We start from the raw sequence: 21,034 nt of genomic DNA on the forward strand, positions 1-21,034 counted from the left end.
AGGGAATCAAGTTGTACAGTTTTAGTGTCTGATTCATATTGTCAGTAAAAAGCTAGGAGTACACCCCATCAAAATGTGTCCTCGAGGGTCATCCCTGTCACTAACGGACCCAGTCACTCCATCTCTAAAATCCCTTAGTATTTTGTGTATAGATCCATTTTACTGCCTTTCACGCTGCACTGTAATTTGTTTACAGACCTTTCTTCCAGCAAAATAGGATAACACTTTTTGGAAATTTAATTTTCCCCCTTAAATCGTGCCCCATACAGCCTTCTACTTGTACAACTAGCCATGGGGGAAATGAGCCAGTTCTTTATAGAACAGAGAAGTCACTGATCAGCTTTCAAACACAAAGCTGATTTTCCTGACCCCTATAGCAAGGAAGGGTCTAGAAAGTCAGGTTTGTGGACAGAGAAGGGATTCAAAGTTCTGTAATTCTCCCTCCAATGTATCAAGAATCAATATCACCAACTCCATCAGAGTTTCCTCCGGCGTGTGGAAGGTCGCCCCTTCCTCCCTTAGGACTGAGCCAGGAGGCCAGATGTCCCAAAAGGAGGATGTGAGTCCAGGAAGTCCTTGCGACAGAGGAATAGGGAGGGCAACACTGGTGCCTCCCACCTGGGGACGTGGCCAGAGGAAAGGAAATTGACGTGGGAGAAACCAGTTGGGAATCATATGTGCCCAGAGGTGCCTTCTCTGAGTTGAAGTCCCAATGGGGAGAAAGAATTCTAGATAGTTTGAGGGGAAATTGAAAGGTTTCCTCTTGGACAGCAGCACACCAGCCCGAGAGGCCACATTTGAGAACAAACAGAGGTGAAGAGTCATTGGTGGCACACTCTCGCTCCCCAGAATTCTTCTCAGCTCCTGTTTGGCCCGAAGTCTGAGTGCTCTGCAAAGGGGTGCAGGCTGGCTGACCTGGGGTAGGAAGTTCTATGTGGCAGGAACCACCATGGCTGGAGACCAAATGCATTCACAGCCAGATACCTGGAGGTCCACAGCAACAACCAGAATCAGGGGGGCAGCCAGCAAACGGAAGAGAGCAGCAGGGGCCAGCAGGATGCCAGGCATAGAACCGAGCTGCAGATCCATGTCCAGTCCAGCAAGTGCACACTCAACAACTGGCCACTGCCCAATGGTGAGCAGCAGTCAAAGGACTAAGGTGAAGCCAAAAGTCATGCTAGAGACTCAACATGAAAAGCGAACATGGGAGAGAGGAATTCTGAAAGGTTGAGCATTTGTCCAAAAGCAACTGAAATATCCAAGGAAAGTTTTAAAACTGGAAGAAACTGGCAAGTTTTACATCCAATCAGACTTTTCCCTCTACCCACTGCTATTTAGCTAGCTTGAGGATGTTTGGGGTAGGTTCACTATGAAGATTAGGTCAACTATAGTATATAAAGAAGGTATAGTTGCTTTGGACACCTAAGAATAGCATGACCGGTTCTGCATCCAGGCTTTGCCTATAACACTGGAACTTCTTGAGAGCCAGGACAGTTTTCTTTCCCATCATCTTTACATCCCCAGAGCATAGCAGAATACTTAAAAGGTGTTTAGAGTTCCAAACCTGGGTCCTGTGGGAATAAATGCACTCACTGATGATAAAACTACTAAAGGTCACTTGCGGTGCCCTGCCTAATAACTGGCCCTTAGAAAGTTATCCTTTCACTTACTACCTTTTTAATTCAAATATTTCCTCTATTTTTGGCATCTATATGTGCATGATCTTGTGAAGGAGACAAAGATGAATTGTTTCTGCATTTATTCAAACATCAGACATTTAGTCAGTGCTTACAGTGTATCAGGTACACCGGTCTCACATCCAGAATCTTACAGACTTGAAGGAGAGAGGGAATATGCAAGTAAATGACGATCATATAAAGTAGAAAGTGACAGTTACAATAAGGAAAGTGAAGATGAAGAGACAGAGTCAAGACAGGATCAAATGCGTGTTTTCCTGTGAGCAAGGCTGTCACAGAGTATAGTGGAAGGAAGGGAGAGAGACGGTCCCCTGACATTTCAACGGAACTACTGATGGCATCTGGGGCACCAGCCCATGGGACCAGCCCAGAGGACCAGAGTCAGTGGAGATAGACTATGAAACTCCCTTTTGGAGAAGTCAGTTTGGCAGAACACATTTTAAGACACGTTTAGGGATGTACATAATATGGAGCTAAATCAAGATTGAAGACAGTTTTAGTGTGTTTCTTTGATGATGTGCAAGGGGCTATCCCCTACATCAGGACTAAAGGCTGACAAAAAACTGTGCAGCACTCAATCAAGTATTTAGATTTAGACTGCTACATATTTAAGTTATTCTCACGATCATGAGAATAGGAAGTTCGGATCTAAGAAATCTGAGAGTCAGAATATCATGATCCCTTTAGGGGTAAGAACTTTGCTTTTGAATGCTTTGCCTTTAAATGTACTTTAAAACAGCTCTTGAATAGTCATTAAGCTGCCGCTGTCCTGCACCAGGGACAGGTAAAAACAGCAAGGATAAAGAAGGAAATGCAGTTTTAAAGGCTGAGCTCATAATCATAAGCTCAAGCCCACGGGACATGTTTCTAATGTGCATGGGCGTGCTTTCTCTCTGCTCATTCATGGAGGTGGAAATGCAGGTTAGCTACAAATAAAAGTCTGCTTAATGACCTTCTCTATGTGTCACAACTTCTTGACTATGGGACCATTGTTATATAAATCTTGAGGGTGAGAGGCAACTCTCTCCTGTGTCCACTGGCTGATTGCACACTTTTTCCATCTCCCTCCCAGACTGTATTCTAATTGTTGATGTAGCTGTCCACTATCCTACGGTAGAGCTCAGGTCTGATCAGTAGCTGTGTCCCCAGCATCTAGCCACAGCACTGGCATTTTTTAATCAATAAAGGCCAAATCTAGTCATTTGGCTTAAACTTTAGACTCCAGAAACACATAAAGAAGTACGAATTACCCAGCCTTTTGCTATCTTGTACAACTTAATTCCTAGTTTACTCAAAATTCAGAAAGAGTGGACCTAGAAAGACCTAAAGGTTACAGAAAGTCATCGCTTTCATAAAAAAAAATTGTTGCATGTATATGTTGCAGTATGTTGTGTATATTACACATGTATGTTGCATGTGAATGTCTTATAGAATTAGTCCCAGGGTTAGATACTACACTACAAATTGGAGAGGCTGCCTTCATTCTGCAGTAACCTTTGCTAACATGCCTAAGCAGTGGAGTGGGGCAGAAGGAAAATAATCAGGGCTAGAGAGATTTCTTTCTTCTTTTTTGCTCCTGGGAAACTGTTTAAAGAATGGGAAGAGCTCATACACATGCACTGTGTGAATGAGAGGATGTGTTAGAGGTACAAACTCCTCAGCATGGCTAGCAAGAGAGCTGGAAATTATTTCTAATGTGAGTTAATTTTAATTACCAAACTATCAGGTTTGAAAAGACCTGCTTTTTTCTTATTTCACAGATGCACTAGTTTCATCTGTTTGCATTTTAGTATTACATGGCTGAGGAAAGCTGACAAGACGTTGGGTGAGAAGTTATAAAGCTGGTATTTCTCCTCAAATGGTTCATACAGCACAGTTATAAAAATAGCATGGCTTTTAGAATTTATTCAAATGTCATTGCTAATCTGTCTCAAAGTCACAGGCACCTATTCATTCTCTACAAGTCAAGAGATACAAACCCACAAATGTGTCTTTAGAATAAAATCCTTATCAATCCAACATGATGGTGTTACCATCTTTCCTTTGACTTTCTAATAAAGGAAACAGCTGGGTTTCTTCATTCAATGTCTTTCATCATCTTTTCCCTGAATCAATGTTATCTCTTTTGCCATTGTTAACTTTCTTTAGCTTCCTAATATAAAGCAAAGTTAAAAAAAAAATTTTTTTCCAAAAGCTGTTCAATGTTATTAGCCATTAGGGAATCGCAAATTAAAACCACAGTGAAATATCACCACACACTTTTAAGAATGGCTAAAATAAAAAACAATGATAACACCAAATGCTGGTGAGGGTGGAGAGCAATGGGGTCACTTATACATTGCTGGTGGGAATGTAAATGGTACAGTGGCACTCTGAAATGTTGTTTGTCTGTTTCTACAACCAAATAGTCACTTTCCATGTGATCCATTGCACTTTTGAACATTTATCCCAGAGAAATACAAAAACCTGCACATGAATGCCATAGCAGCTTTATTTGTAAAAACCCAAAGCTGGAAACAACCCAAATGTCCTTCACCAGGTGATGGTCAAACTCTGGGAGATTTCTACCATGGGGCACTACTCAGCAATAAAAAGGAACAAACTACTGATACATACAACAATTTGGATGGACTTAAGGGCATTACGCTTAATGAAAAAGTCAATCTCCAAAAGTTAAAATCTGTATGATTCCATTTTATACAGCATTCTCTAGCTGACAAACTTACATAGAGAATAGAGTAGTGATTGCCAGACAACAGGGGTGAGGATGGTGGAATGCGAGTGACTTCATCGGGGTTTCATGAGGGAAAACCTCACGGGTGATGGGACAGTTCTGTACCCTAATTGGGGTAGTGATTACACAAACCTAATCATGGATCAAATGGTGTAGAACTGCATGAGCACACACACACAAACACACACACACATTAAAGGAGGGAAGGAAAATGAACAAAAACTGATTAAGGTCTGTAGTCTAGTTAACAGTAGTGTACCAATGTTAGTATGCTGGTTTTGACTTCATACTAATGTCATATAAAACATCACCATTGGGAAAAGTTGTGTGAACAGTTCAAAGAATCCTGTATGGTTTTGCAATTCCCTGCAAGTCTACAGTCATTTCAAAAAATATGTTTATTTCCTCTCATGCTTCAATTATCAGTTGTTTGTGACATTTAGCCACAAGTTTAGTGAATGAACTGGAAGGTCGAGAGGATAAAGCACAGTCTCTTCATGTCTTTTTGCTCGACATTGCTGTGTTTAAGAGAATCAGAAAACAAAAGTATTTGGTGTTCTGCCAACTAGTAATGAAAACCGTGTTACTAAAACAGAAGTGATTTGAAAATGGGCTGTTGGTCACATCCTATCATTTCTTTCCTCAGAAACCTTTGTGGTTCTCTTTTACTTACAAAGTTAAGTCATACTGTCATACACCTCATCCTGGCATTGAAGACCTCCTATAATATGACCCCAACTTAACTTTTTGGCTCTATTTTCCTTTATCCCTTTATGAGCACCCACGGCTGCAATTTGTTCTCTACACCACAGCCTGATTGTTTTTTAAACTCAAATTTGGCTTCCCATGGCTCTCAGCCTATAGACTCAAACCCTTGACCTGGATGTCAAGACTTGGAGAGTCTGGGCCCTGCCTCCTTCCCCAGCCCATCTTGTGTCACTCTTTTCTTCATCCTCCTTGCCCACAACCTTGTTCTTGCCTCAGTCCTTCCCACCACGGAGCCTTGAGCACGTGGTCCTCTTTGCTTGGACCTCTTTCCCTTCCAGCTCTTCTTCCATTTCTCTTGTAGATCTCAGCTCCATCACCAGTGCTGAGATCTTCCCCAACCTTCCAGTTTAGGTCAGGTTGTTTTGACAAATGTTTTTGTAGAATTCTGTTGCTTTCTTTTAGAACACTTATCCCTGCCGATATCGATCTATCCATGCATTTTGTTATTTGACCAAAGGCTGCCTTTCCCATCTCCCTGGAAGCTCCATGAAAATACAGAAAGTATCTATTTTTGCTCACAACTGCTCATTACCTAATATGCTGTCCTGAACACAGATGTATTCAGTACTTATTTTTTAAGTGACTGGATGAATCAAACTGGAATAACTGTTCTCCAATCATATTCCTCAGGTTTCCTGCCCCTGGGCTTTCATCATGCTCTCCACTCCAGGTGCAAAGCTATACCTACATTTTATCCTCTCTACACTTTATCCAGTCTTACAGACTCATCTGAATGGGTTCTTTCTTGTCTTTGCAAATAAACATCATCTCTGTCTCCTTTGAACACTGTAGCACTTAGGCGTCCGTTCTCTCGCCCTACGTGATGTTACTATCAATAGACTGAACCTCTTGTCCCCTTTACAAGTTCATAAGCTCCTGGAGGGCAAGGTTGATTCATTTCCCGTTACGTCGCCTGCAATAACTAGCGCATTTCTTAGATGCTTAATTAATGTACTTTCCTTATTGATTAATATGAATAAAAGCTAAAGGCTGAATTAATATTTATAGAAACTAGGGAGAGTCATTATAGGTCCTTGTTAGTTCCACTGATTTACAATGAGTAAACAGAATTAAATTACAAAACAGCAGGACAGATATGGTTCCCAGAGCAAATGCTTTCTATTCTGACCATTTAATTAATAGACTTATCTTTTTGTAGGTAGCAAAATGGTTCTGGAACTGTTAGATTTGACTTGCTTTTTACTTCCTCCATCCCCTTGCTCAATAAATTATAATGAAGACCAACTGATACTTCAGTAGAATTATTATTTTACTGTCTTTCAACAGAATTAAAATAAACTTTTCATAGAATGCAGCATCAAATGGGATGTCAAACAGCTAATCTGAGGGAGGTGGCAAGATGGATTAGTAGTTGTGTATAACATGGGCTGAAAAAAAATTGAGGACAAGGGGACAGCTGTTAAGAAAAAAATTGTTACTGTTTACCAAAAAAAAAAAAAAAATCAAACAAATTGAAAAAAACTTTACTAAAACCCCATAGAACTTATGCAACCAGCAAGTGGTTGTGACTTTTTAATGCTTAACAAAAGAAAATAAAAGTCAACTGGATTTCCTAAGGGGGTAGTTTCCTCTTCATTCTCCCCTAGGCCATTTATAGTTTTTGGCTCTGAGCCAGTGGGTTCAGGTTGCCATGAAGCCAACATTCCTCTCTTTCTTCTTTCAATATCCCTGTATAGACATTTCAGGGGCCTCAGCCAAGGAGAGAGAGTTCTCTACTCTTTGGGTATAACTCCTGGGAATTTCTGTCCCCCCAAATACTGGAAATCAGTGCAATTTAATTAACTTCTTTAAACATTTATTGAGTACCTAGAATGTGCTGGGTTTCCTAGCAGGTACTAGAGATTCAAAGGTGAACAATAAATCATCCTTGCTGTGCAAGCGCTCCCAGCTTGGTGAAGTAGGTGGAAACAGTCAAACATCATTCTTAGGTAAGACAGACTGAAGACAGAGCTACAAAACAAAGTGCCATGGGAGCACAGGAGAGAGACAGAGGGAGAAATCTGTTGTCATTGTGGGGCTTGTTGAAGTGAGTGGGAGCCAGGCTGGGTGTAGAGCATTCTGGTTCTCCCAGGATCTGTCCACCTCACCTCTCCCTTAACAGGTGACAGATACATGATTTGGTGGGAGTGAGTGCTGACCGGCGAGCTAGTGATTCTCACCCAGAGATGGTACCTCTCTGCTAGAGAGCATTTGGGAATCCATGGGGACGCTTTTAGTTGTTACAAAGGCTGAAAAATGCTACTGGGATTTAGCGGGTAGGGACCAGAAATCTTAAATGACTTATAAGGTAGGAAATGGACTTACATCATGAAATTTTTTCCTACCTAAAATGCCAGGAGTTCCCCTGCTGAGAAACATTTGTCTAAACAAGTCAGAGAAATCTCATCCTGTATTGGTCCAGAAAGTCCAGATCTAAGTCAATTATCAGATAGCATTCCCCTCCCAACAGTGTGGGCCAACTAAATAGAACTCTGGACTTCTATTCAATGGTTATAGGCAAGCATCCTTTCTGTCTCTCATTGGGTATGCAGGAAGAAGCATGGAGCCCCATCTAAATCTGATTTAGATAGCTTCCCATTCAATCTATATAATCTGAATTTTCTCAAGTGGTTTGTTTGCTTGTTTGTTTCTTCATTTTTTTTTTGTTCTTCCCAGTGTAATCAGTTATTGTTTAAGAGACATTGGAAAGCTTTTTATTTTGTTTCTTCATTTTTTGTTATTGTTGTTTCTAAGCAAATTATTGGAGTGGCAGTAATGCTGAGGTATCGAATCTAAGTAAAATCTGATAAGTGAACAATGTTTTGTATCCATCCTGGAGCTCTGTAATGATTATAAAATTCCTAATATTGCCATAAAAAGAAAAGTAAGGGTGAAACAGAATAGCCAAGACTATTACTATGGCTTGATGAGAAATATAAGTGGTGTTTGGTGAAAATCGTGAAAACTTAAGTTAAATTTGCAATTGTGTGTGTGTGTGTGTGTGTACACACAATGGCATAAAAGAAAAAGAGAGGGAGGGAGGAAAGATGTAGTGGTAATCTTTATGCCTAACACATTTTAGAAACTTAAATCTTGTCCTTTTAGGAAAAATTTTGTCCCTTCAAGTTTCAAAATCTACACATCAAGGAAAGCTAATAGAAAAGATTCTTAAGCACGTTGATTACTTAATCAAAGTCCATTAACATATTCTAAAACATTGTAAGTTGTGCTTAAAATAGATTTACTTTTATGCTTATTACTGATTCTCCTACTGACATAAGACTAGTAGGCAGTAGTTTTAGTTACAAATTATTTTCCCACATTGTCAATGGTTCTTCAGGTATATACTTGGAACAAAGAAGAAAGAGATGTCCAATTACACTTGAATTAAGAAAAATTAAAAGGGCATAGAAATAAAGTTCAGGTTCATTTTTACACAGCTGATTTCCCTCTTGCTGCAAAAGTTACAGGCATGTATTCAGATTCCCAAGTGACTGACAGTAAACCGCACGGGGAAAATGAGGAAGATGAGACGGACAGGAGTGTATTCGGTACCTGGATACTGGTCAGAGTCGTGTACTGGTAAGCCTTGACCACCAGGTAATTTGCTTCCAAGTCTATGAGGCCCAGGATCATATACTTCCACCATCTTCGTCGTAAAATCGCCAGGAGGTTTTCTTCTCCTGTGTTAACCAAGTTAAGAAGAAATGAATTAAGTTCTGAACACATGAGAAACTGTATATTAAAAGGACTCTAAAATACTATAGTACTCCATTTTTTACTGTTCCTTATGAAATGTTTAATTGAACAAATGAATCAATATGTCAAAGAATGATACGTTTTCACTCAGTTTAATAGTCTTCCTGGTAGTTTTTGGTCCTTCAGATTAGTTCCTATGGTAGAATAAGACTGGACAGGTTTTTAGTCCATAATGCGACACATTTTCTCAGGAACATTTGAAGACAAAAATTACATTAAGTAAAAAGAAAAGGAAAGGTGTACCAGGAAGGCTGCATAAACACCTGAGATCGAAATCGCCCTCAACTTTAGGATTGTGGTAAAACAGACAAAAATGAAAGGAGGGTAATCAAATGGACAAAAAAGCCTATTCTCAGCAGCATGTCTGCAGTAAGGCTCTGGGTGCCATCCTGAGGGCTGGTTCGGCTCTGAGGGAACATCAGGTGGTGTGCGGGTGGTGGGCAGGGAGAGGAGGCTGGGGCCACCCTGAGATGGAGAACAGTGACGGAGGCCGTGGTCGTCATGCTGCCAACAACCGAATCTTCACCACCTCGCCTCTTAAGCTGGTAGCATCAGAATAGACTTTGAATTGCTTAGTTTTTCATCCTTATTATCAAGCCTGAAGTATATCTTTCCTCAAAGTGGGGCAATGTGATTATTAATAACAACAGTTCTCTGGGGCCAGCCTGTGAGGTATTCTTAGAGGATGTGGGATATGCAGAAACCCTGAGTGAACGGTAACTCTCGATACCAAAGAAACAATCCAAACATTTGGCCCGAAGTATGCTTTCTCTTGCTTTTCTATGTGTTGATTTATCCACAGGGACTATTCTTCCCCCAGCCTTCATATGATCAATCAGCACAGACACCACCACCAGGAAGCCTTCCTTGATCTCTCACTTTGATCTTCCTAGACTCAGTTGGGTTTCCCTCCTAAGTGCTCCTTTAACACACTTTCTTATGCCACATGTATAGTACTTAACTCCCTGTTTCCTTTATTCTATTACTCATTAGATTATTACCAGTTTGGAGACAGTGGCACTGTATTGGTCATCACTTTATCTCTAGGATCCAACAGTGCATGGTGAGCAGTCAGTAACAAAGAATCTATGGGGGGACGGAGAAGATGGCGGAGTAGAAGGACGCTCGCAGGTCACCCTCTCCCACAAATACACCAAGACCCACATCTACAGACCCACTCAGCCAACCAGAGCACCTGTGGAACTCCAACAGAACATCGCCCTCTTCAAAAGATAAAGACGCCAAAAATCTGGTAGGAGAAAAGGAAAAAAGAAAGAACAAAAGGCAAAGCAGCGCGGGACGGGTCCCGCGGGGAGGGAGCGGCAAAGGAGGACTGGCGCTCGCTCGCTGGGTCTCCCCTCTCCAACTGAGAGGCCAGCGGGACGGAGGGGGAGCCTCCGAGGCTCGGATCTGTACAGAGCAGCCCGTGACTAACAGAACTAAGTTAAACGGGCACAGAACCTCCCCCCGACACCCAGCCTGAGACGTGGGCCGGCAGCGGTGGGCAGGGCCAGGCTGCACAAGCCCAGCGGAGGACGGAAGTGGCTGCATGGAGGCAGCCCCGGGGGAACGCAAGGGGCTGCGCGCAGTGGCTGTGGGTGCACAGGGCAGAACAACCTGGGCCCTCCATAAAACAGCAAGGTTGATATGCTCTTGGGGGAAGGGTGCATCTCTGAAAACCCGCGGAAAGTTTTCGGGGGAAGAGAGGCGGGGCTCAGGCACAGCCGCCATATCCTCCGCGCTGAGCACTCAGGCAGGGGCGGGGGCGAAACCTGCATCCGCACCGAAGGGCTTAGCAGCCTCAAAGGCCAGACTGAGACTGGCCTGCAGCCCGGGGCAGATAGGATCCTTCCATCCTGGTCCCTCAGGGAACTTGCTCCACAAAGACAAACAAGGAGCTGGGTTTTGGCTCGGAGCAGGGACAGGGCTGTCCCTTGGTCTTCCCCGAGCCCACCTACGGAGCGCCGACCAGGGCGGAGCACGCAGCCGCACAGAGAGCGGAACTACCGGCGGCGCAGGTACAGGGAGAGCGCCCCCCCCCCCCCCCCCCCCCGCCTTTTGGGCAGGAACACAGCCCCTGACTGAGGTGCTGGGAGGGGGCATGACCCGCCCTCCTACCTGGCCAGTCTGCAACATCTGACTGCGGCATCCGGAGGGGCAGCGACCCGCCCACCCACAGCAGAGGAGAGCTGCACCTGACCCAGTGTTAGGAGGAGGCGCGATCCGCTTGCCAACAGGTGCTGGGAGCAGCACAGAAGAGGGCGCCAACGGAGGGCCTCTGAAAACAGCAAGCTGAGCTTCCAAAACAGGACGAAGACAGAAAGACTTCACATTAAAAGCACACAGACTCCAGGAGAACACCGACAACCCCCCCCTCTTTTTTTTTTAATCTGTTTTTACCTGTTCTATTTTCTATTACTCTCTTAATTTTTACTTCTTAATTCATTTCTATTTCTCTTGGGTTTTGATGTCCTGCTATTGATTAGACACAGGTTTCAAATACATCTATTCATCTCCCCCCCCCCTTTTTTTGTAAAGGTTTTAAAAGGACGTCTCAACCCGATTAATACTCTGCTTCAACTCACTCTTCTATTATTCATTATACACTGTTTTCAAACTCTCTTTCTCCCTTCTTTTGAAATTCTTTCTCTCTCTCTCTTATTTTTTTCTTCTTTTTTTCCTAAGTTCTATTCCTAAATAGGCATCAGATAGATAAAATCCTTAAGGACCAAAATAAACAACTGATACTCCATAAACCACAGTGCCAGAGAGGTATTAGCAAGATGAAGAAGCAGAAAAACCTTTCCCAATTAAAAGAACAAGAGAAATCCCCTGAAAGAAAGATCAACGAAATAGACATCGATAGCCTACTAGATCAAGATTTCAAAAAAGGAGTGATCGAATTGCTGAAGGAATTAAAAGAGATAGTGTTTAGAGATATAAAATATGTCAAAAATGAAATTGAAGCTATAAAGAAGAGCCAAGTAGAATGGGTAAACTCATTGACAGAGATGAGGAATGATCTAATAGCTGTGCAAAGCCGACTAGATAATGCAGAGGAGCGAATTAGTGATCTAGAAGACAGGGCAATAGAAAGCACCCATTCAGAAGAACTACAAGAGAAGCAAATAAAAAATAATGAAAATAGCATAAGGGACCTATGGGATAATATAAAGCGTCCCAATCTTCGCATAATAGGGGTCCCAGAAGGAGAAGAAAGATCAAAGGGGATTGAAAAGGTTTTTGAAGAAATCATGACTGAAAACTTCCCAAACTTAAAGAAGGAATCAGATATCCAAGTACAGGAAGCTCAGAGGGTCCCAAACAGGAAGAACCCAAATAGACCCACACCAAGACGTATCATAATCAAGATGGCCAGAGTCAAGGATAAAGAAATGATTGTAAAGGCAGCAAGAGAAAAGCAAAGAGTAAGTTACAAGGGAACCCCCATAAGGCTCTCAGCTGATTTCTCTACACAAACACTACAGGCCAGAAGGGAGTGGCAAGATATATTCAAAGCCCTGAATGAAAAAAAGATACAGCCTAGGATCCTTTATCCAGCAAGGCTATCCTTGAGGATAGAAGGAGAAATAAAGAGTTTCACAGACAGAAAAAAAAAAAAGCTGCAGGAGTTTAGCAACACTAAACCCATGCTAAAAGAAATATTGAAAGGGCTATTCTAAATAGAAAAACAGCAGGATGCTACAGAAATGAGAAACACAGAACTGGAAAGGCGATAACTCATGAATTACAAATAAAGTAAACATGAAATTATAAAAGAAGACATACAAATCACTGAGAGTGGGAGAGGGAGGCAGGGAAATATAGAATATTTTTTTCTTTCTTTTTAAAATTTTTTTAACAGTAGGATGGGTTTGAGATCATGTTACTATCAGTTTAATAAAAACAGTTATAGTAATGGGTTGATAGATTTACAAAAAAAGGGTAACCACAAGCCAAAAATTTACAAAGGAGTCACAAAAATTAAATAAAATCCTCGATAATACAAAGGAAAATTACCAAACCACAAAAGGAAGAAGAAAGGAACAAAGAGGATATACCAATTCAACTGCAAAGATAAGTTCAAAATGGCAATAAACACACATCTATCATTAATTACTGTAAATGTTAATGGACTAAATGCTCCAGTCAAAAGACACAGAGTGGCAGACTGGATAATAAAGCAAGAACCTTCAATATGCTGCATACAAGAGACCCACTTTAGGGAGAAGGACACATACAGATTGAGAGTGAAAGGATGGAAAAGGATATTCCATGCAAATGGAAAAGCCAAAAAAGCAGGTGTTGCAGTACTGATTTCAGACAAAATAGACTTTAAAACAAAGGCCATAAAGAAAGATAAAGAAGGACATTTTATAATGATTAAAGGAGTGATACATGATGATGATATTACACTCGTTAATGTATATGCACCCAATATAGGAGCACCTAAGTACATACAAGAATTACTAACAGAGATAAAGGAGGATATTGATGGGAATACAATCATAGTTGGAGATTTTAACACTGCATTAACATCACTAGACAGATCTTCCAGACAGAAAATAAACAAGGCAACAGAGAAATTAAATACTACAATAGAAAAACTAGATTTGGTGGATATTTTCAGAGCATTACACCCCCCAAAAATAGGATATACATTCTTTTCAAGTGCACATGGAACATTTTCCAGGATCGATCATGTACTTGGGCACAAAAGAAACCTCAACAATTTTAAGAAGATAGAAATTATCTCAAGCATCTTTACTGACCACAATGCCATGAAACTGGAAATCAACAACAGAGAAACAAAGGAGAAAAAAAGGAAAGCATGGAGATTAAACAATATGTTATTGAAAAAACAATGGATCAATGAGGAAATCAAAGCTGAAATTAAAAAATACCTTGAGACAAATGATAATGAAAGCACAACCACTCAAAACCTATGGGACACAGCAAAGGCAGTGCTAAGAGGGAAGTTTATAGCGATACAGGCCTTCCTCAAAAAAGAAGAACAATCTCAAAGAAACAATTTAACCCACCACCTGAATGAATTAGAAAAAGAAGAACAAAAAGCCCCAAAAAGCAGCAGAAGGAAGGAAATAATAAAGATCAGAGAGGAATTAAATACAATAGAGATTAACAAGACCATAGAAAAAATCAACCAAACCAAAAGCTGGTTTTTTGAAAAAGTAAATAAAATCGACAAACCTCTGGCCAAACTCACAAAGAAGAAAAAAGAGAGAGCACAAATTAGCAAAATAAGAAAGGAAAATGTAGAAATTACAACAAACAAAATAGAAATACAGAATATCATATGAGAATATTATGAAAAACTATATGGAACCAAACTGGATAACCTAGAGGAGATGGACAAGTTTCTGGAAACATACTGTCCACCAAAACTGAATCAAGAAGAATCTGAACACTTGAACAATCCGATCAGTAGAAAGGAAATAGAAATAGCAATTAAAAACCTCCCTACAAATAAAAGTCCAGGACCGGACGGCTTCACCGGGGAATTCTACCAAACATACAAAGAAGAACTCATACCAGTCCTTCTCAAACTCTTCCAGACGATTGAAAAGGAGGGAATACTCCCAAACTCATTCTATGAAGCCACCATCACCCTGAGACCAAAACCAGGCAAAGACACTACAAAAAAAGAGAATTATAGGCCAATATCACTGATGAACATAGACACCAAAATCCTCACCAAAATTTTAGCAAATAGAATCCAACAACACATAAAAAAGATTATACATCATGACCAAGTGGGGTTCATCCCAGGGACACAAGGCTGGTTCAACATACGCAAATCAATCAGTGTAATACATCACATCAACAAGAGAAAGGACAAAAACCACATGATCATCTCAATCGATGCAGAAAAAGCATTTGATAAAATTCAACACCCATTTATGATAAAAACTCTCGCCAAAGTGGGTATAGAGGGAACATATCTCAACATCATAAAAGCTATATATGACAAACCTACAGCCAGCATAGTACTCAACGGTGAAAAACTCAAAAGCTTCCCACTAAAATCTGGGACAAGACAAGGATGCCCACTATCACCACTCCTATTCAACATAGTCCTGGAAGTCCTAGCCACAACAGTCAGGCAAGAGAAAGAAATAAAAGGGATCCAAATTGGAAAAGAAGAGGTAAAAGTGTCATTATATGCTGATGACATGTTACTATATATAGAAAACCCTAAAAGGTCCACACAAAAGCTACTAGAGCTGATTGAAGAATTCAGCAAGGTAGCAGGTTACAAAATTAACGTTCAAAAATCAGTTGCATTTCTTTACACTAACGATAAATCAACAGAAGAAGAAAGTAAAGAAACAATCCCCTTTAAAATAGCACCCGAAGTCATAAAATATCTGGGAATAAATCTAACCAAGGAGGTGAAAGAATTATACACAGAAAACTATAAACCATTGATGAAGGAAATTAAAGAAGACTTTAAAAAATGGAAAGATATTCCATGCTCTTGGATGGGAAGAATCAATATTGTCAAAATGGTCACACTGCCCAAGGCAATCTACAGATTTAATGCAATCCCTATCCAATTACCCAGGACATATTTCACAGAACTAGAAAAAATCATAATAAAATTCATATGGAACCATCAAAGACCTAGAATTGCCAAAGCATTACTGAAGAGAAAGAAAGAGGCTGGAGGAATAACTCTCCCAGACTTCAGACAATACTATAGAGCTACAGTCATCAAGACAGCATGGTATTGGTACCAAAACAGACATATAGACCAATGGAACAGAATAGAGAGCCCAGAAATGAACCCACAAACTTTTGGTCAACTCATCTTTGACAAAGGAGGCAAGAATATACATTGGAATAAAGACAGTCTCTTCAGCAAATGGTGTTGGGAAAACTGGACAGCAGCATGTAAAACAATGAAGCTAGAACACTCCCTTACACCATATACAAAAATCAACTCAAAATGGATTAAAGACTTAAACATAAGACAAGACACAATAAACCTCCTAGAGGAAAACATAGGCAAAACATTATCTGACATACATTTAAAAATTTTTCTCCCAGAAGAAATAAAAGCAAGAATAAACAAATGGGACCTAATGAAACTTACAAGCTTCTGCACAGCAAAGGAAACCAGAAGTAAAACAAGAAGAAAACCTACGGAATGGGAGAAAATTTTTGCAAGTGAAACCGACAAAGGCTTGATCTCCAGAATATATAAGCAGCTCATACGACTCAATAAGAAAAAAATAAACAACCCAATCCAAAAATGGGCAGAAGACCTAAACAAGCAATTCTCCAAGGAAGACATACAAATGATCAAAAAGCACATGAAAAAATGCTCAATATCACTAATTATCAGAGAAATGCAAATCAAAACTACAATGAGGTATCACCTCACACCAGTCAGAATGGCCGTCATTCAAAAATCCACAAATGACAAATGCTGGAGAGGCTGTGGAGAAAGGGGAACCCTCCTACACTGCTGGTGGGAATGCAGTTTGGTGCAGCCACTATGGAAAACAGTGTGGAGATTCCTCAAAAGACTAGGAATAGACTTACCATATGACCCAGGAATCCCACTCCTGGGTTTGTATCCAGAAGGAAATCTACTTCAGGATGACACCTGCACCCCAATGTTCATAGCAGCACTATTTACAATAGCCAAGACATGGAAACAGCCTAAATGTCCATCAACAGGTGACTGGATAAAGAAGATGTGGTATATTTATACAATGGAATACGACTCAGCCATAAAAACCGACAACATAATGCCATTTGCAGCAACGTGGATGCTCCTGGAGAATGTCATTCTAAGTGAAGTAAGCCAGAAAGAGAAAGAAAAATACCATATGAGATCACTCATATGTGGAATCTAAAAAACAAAAACAAAAACAAACAAACAAACAAAAACAAAGTGTAAATAAAGGACAGAAATAGACTCACAGACAGAGAATACAGACTTGTGGTTACCAGGGGGGTGGAGGGTGGGAAAGGATAGACTGGGATTTCAAAATTGTAGAATAGACTACACTGTATAGCACAGGGAAATATACACAAAATGTTATGATAACTCACAGAGAAAAAAATGTGACAATGAGTGTGTATATGTCCATGAATAACTGAAAAATTGTGCTGAACACTGGAATTTGACACGACATTGTAAAATGATTATAAATCAATAAAAAATGTTAAAAAAATAAAATAAAATAAAATACAAAAAAAAAAAAGAATCTATGAACACATTTCATGCTTAGTAACCTCAGCATGTTAACATTGCAATTGAAATATTTAAAATATATCTACTCTAAACATTCATGCTCCAGATAATAAAAGTTGTTTTCTAGTTGGAATGTAGATAACATCTGACATAAATTAATTTGATGATCATTTTAAACATAATACTCTGTACATAGGACACAAAAAGCTCAATGGCATACTTAATTGCAAAGCTGCAATTCTAAAGTCACAAGTCATTGTCCCAGTTAATTCACACAATGAATAGAGAATTGCCAAACTCGGAGTACACCAGTTACATCTCAATATGTGATGCTGAAAATCTGGGTCACAGTGCTGTTTATTTCCCCAGTCAATAACATATTCAAAGTTATATAGATTCAAAGGAATGATTTGGATGGGGAGGATATAATGGGAGTTCAGGATTTGTAGATACTAACTACTATATATAAAGTAAACAACAAGGTCCTACTGTACAGCACAAGGAACTATATTTAATACCTATAGTGAAAAAAATGTGAAAATGAATATGTATATAACTGAATCACTATGCTGTACCCCAGAAATTAACATAACATTGTAAATTGACAGTACTTCAATTTAAAAAACACAGAAATGAACAATTGCTGTTCTGGTGAAGAAGTTTGCAAGCAAAACACAGAAAACACATGCCTCCACATTGTTTCACTTTAAGCACCTGAAAACGTGCAACGTGCTTGCTTAGCACAGTTATGCAGGCAGGCAAGAAAGCGCTTTTTTATTTTTGGCTGAGCAAAAAATGCAGCCCCTAAGAGAAGTGCTTAGGGATTTATCTACATGACTCTCATTAACACTGAGGTACAACAGGTCATTAAAATTCTTTCCAGAATAATGAAAATATATTCTTTAGAGCCCTTGTGCCAAAGTGCTCTCATGAAACAGGGCCATCCACAAAAACACCAGCACGATTGGTGATACGTTAATGTTTTGAAGACAAAAAAATTTTTTAATTAACTAGGAGGAGTAATAAAATCCATGGGTGGAAACATTAGAATTTGGCATTTAAATAGATTCTCTTATTATTTTATTATCAGTATGTTCAAATATAAATAAAAAGAATACAGAATGATGTAACAAGGTCACCTCCAACCTGATTTAATAAATGTTAAAATTTTGCCATGTGTGTTTCAAAATTTTTTTTGAGAAAGAAAATGTTACAGATGAAATTAAAGCCCCCTTTCTGCTCCTGCCAGATTCCAATCCCTTCCCTCCTTCCTCAAATCACCATCTTGATATTGTGTATCCTTCATGGTCATGTGTTTGTTACACATTTTCTATATATGGGTGTATTTAAACCTTAAATGAAAGTTTATTGTATATACTGTACATGTCATTCTTTATGCTTAACACTGTTCTAGAAACGTATCGCTATCATGTAGACAATAAATGTAATCTATTTTAAATGATACGTAATCACATTTTATGAACATGCCACAATTTATCCGGTCGGCCCCTGTAGATATCTAAGTTGTTTCCAATTTTTATTAGGAACAGTGCAGCAAAGAACTTCCTTGCACATACGTATCTCTATATTTGGAATAGAGTTTAATTTTGTTTTCATTCTCTTTTTAAAGGTCTGTGGAGTATGCAAGTATTCACAAATGTGTAAAACATTATTCAAATTATATTTCTAATTTAAAGTAACATAGCATTCCAGTAACAATAATTATGGCAATAATTGAGAAGAGAGAGGGAAATTATTGACACTCTTATTCATGAGATTCCAATCTCATTTTACTAAGTGTCAACAGAAGATCAATCAAATGTTTTTAATTTTTGTAACAAAGACTTATACTATGTATTAAGCAGTGTCTTTGTGCTTTATAAAGAATAATTTACTTAATCCTTATAATAACCCTTATGGTAGGTATTTCTATTAACTCTATTTACGGATGACAAGCCCAGGTCCTAAAGGAGTTCAGTAACTTGCCCAAAAGTTCACACAGATAAACCAGGATTTGAACTCATAACAATCTGGCACTAGGCTTCATACTCATTAGTCCTGCACTATTTTGCCGCACTAATTTGTAATTGCAGTCCTCAGGAGTCATTCATTTCTCTTCAAAGGAGCTTTCATGACCTGCTTGTCCAAACTTACCTTCAGGATACCCCACTGCCAGCTCCAGAGGGCACTAGTTGCATGAAGCCAACATGCATGGAGCTTCCTGGATTTGCCAGTACCCAGCTGCACAGCTGTGTGTCCATTCCTGAGTCAGTTTAAGGATGGGCATGTGTCCCTTGACCATCATTCAAAAATTTGATGTCTCCGTACCTGATCTAAGTGCAGGACAGAGCTTCCCTTGTGAAATGTAAAGTAAGGCTTTCAAGCAAATTTATGGCTTAAAAAAGCCTAATTATAAGAATTACTGTTACATGCTGCACTAACTTGTTGATGCCCGGAGCATAATAACAACGATCCCACACTGGGTGGGGCGAGCGTGGTGGTGGTGAGTAAGTGCTGAACGAAGGAAGAAGAAACTCCTGTTCAGGGAATGAAAGATGGTCCCATTCATGGCAGCAACTGGACCACAGAGGAGCCTTGATTCATAGGACTCTTGTTCACCCCCAGTGGTCGTCTGACTAGAGAATAAAAGGACTGCGTAGTGAATTCAGCCAAGGGAACAAGAAGCTGCATTATTCTTGGGATTGCATTTTCTTTAAGGGCTCTCGAGGGTGGTGTGATCCTTCATGGTGCTTTTATGTGCAAGAACAGAACTCAGCACGCATTGCACAGAGGGTCTGCAGCAAGAATGGAGCCTCCACACAGGGGGCGAGACCCCTGCTTGAAGGGACACCTCCTCGCTCACAACCTGAAGCCATGATGCCATCTCCCTTTCCCAGAACTCCAAGGGAAGAGGTGAAATAGTCAATGGTGAATTTGAGAAAAGGAATGACTGAGATGGAAGTTTTTACTTATTCATCTTTAAAAGCTGAAATTTAGTATTAGGATGCAGAATTCAAAACAATTCTCTTTCATCAGAAAAGTGAACAAAATAAATGTGCTAATAAGGAAATGGAAATGGTTCACAAAAAGGATTGCAACCAATTGCATTTTGTAATGTGAATCTAAGGGTAAGGATGAAATACAAAAATGACAAGGAATGAAGATTAAATTTTTTGTATTGTTTCATTCATTTTTACTATTAGAATGAGACAGTGAGATTAGGAGGAGCATAAAAGGCAGTCCTTTACTGTGCTGACTTAGCAGCAAACAGACCTGAGTGTGGCCACTGATGTACATTAGCGGTGCTGAGTAACTTGGTTAATGGCTCTGAACCTCGATTCCTCTTCCTATAAAATGGGAACGTATTTCATAGGGTATTAAATATTAAAGGTAGTTTAAGTGCGGCATTTAAGCTAATATCTAATTCCAGGTACATGCACAAGACATGACTAGCAATTGGTGGGGTCCTGGAATCCTTGAACCCTTGACCAGCCAGCCACCCAGCACATACTTTCTCACCGTGTGTGATGGGCACTGCCTGGAGGAAGCCCAGGAAGATGAACTCTCTTAACTCCTCACTAGGTTTGGCCACACATCCTCTGTCTCTTACTGTTGTGATTGAGATGGATCACATCGCAGCCAGCATGTGATGTTCGTCCAGACTAGCGGCAGTCTGAGGGCTGCATCCTTGATGCTCTGGATGTCACCCCTTGATCTGGGAGTGGAGGCCATGTGAACACACCCTTTCCCCCTGGGGCTTGAACTAGAACTGGCTTTATCCCCTGGGACTCTCCTGGGCCTTTCCAGGGTGGGGGCTTCTGAGGAGGTGTGTCCAAGGTTCCTCTTACC

General features: G+C 40.1%; 1 protein-coding gene across 1 annotated transcript in view; it reads right to left on the reverse strand.

Annotated features, from left to right (window-relative positions):
- Positions 1–21,034, reverse strand: part of SLC35F1 (solute carrier family 35 member F1) — a 351,959-nt gene that overhangs the window by 64,008 nt on the left and 266,917 nt on the right. The window contains exon 3 of the mRNA XM_031456221.2: positions 8,755–8,882. Coding sequence (XP_031312081.1) covers positions 8,755–8,882 — 128 coding nt within the window. The remainder of the gene's footprint in view (positions 1–8,754; positions 8,883–21,034) is intronic.

This window comes from Camelus dromedarius, chromosome 6 (assembly GCF_036321535.1).
Source record: "Camelus dromedarius isolate mCamDro1 chromosome 6, mCamDro1.pat, whole genome shotgun sequence".
Classification (NCBI taxonomy): domain Eukaryota; kingdom Metazoa; phylum Chordata; class Mammalia; order Artiodactyla; family Camelidae; genus Camelus; species Camelus dromedarius.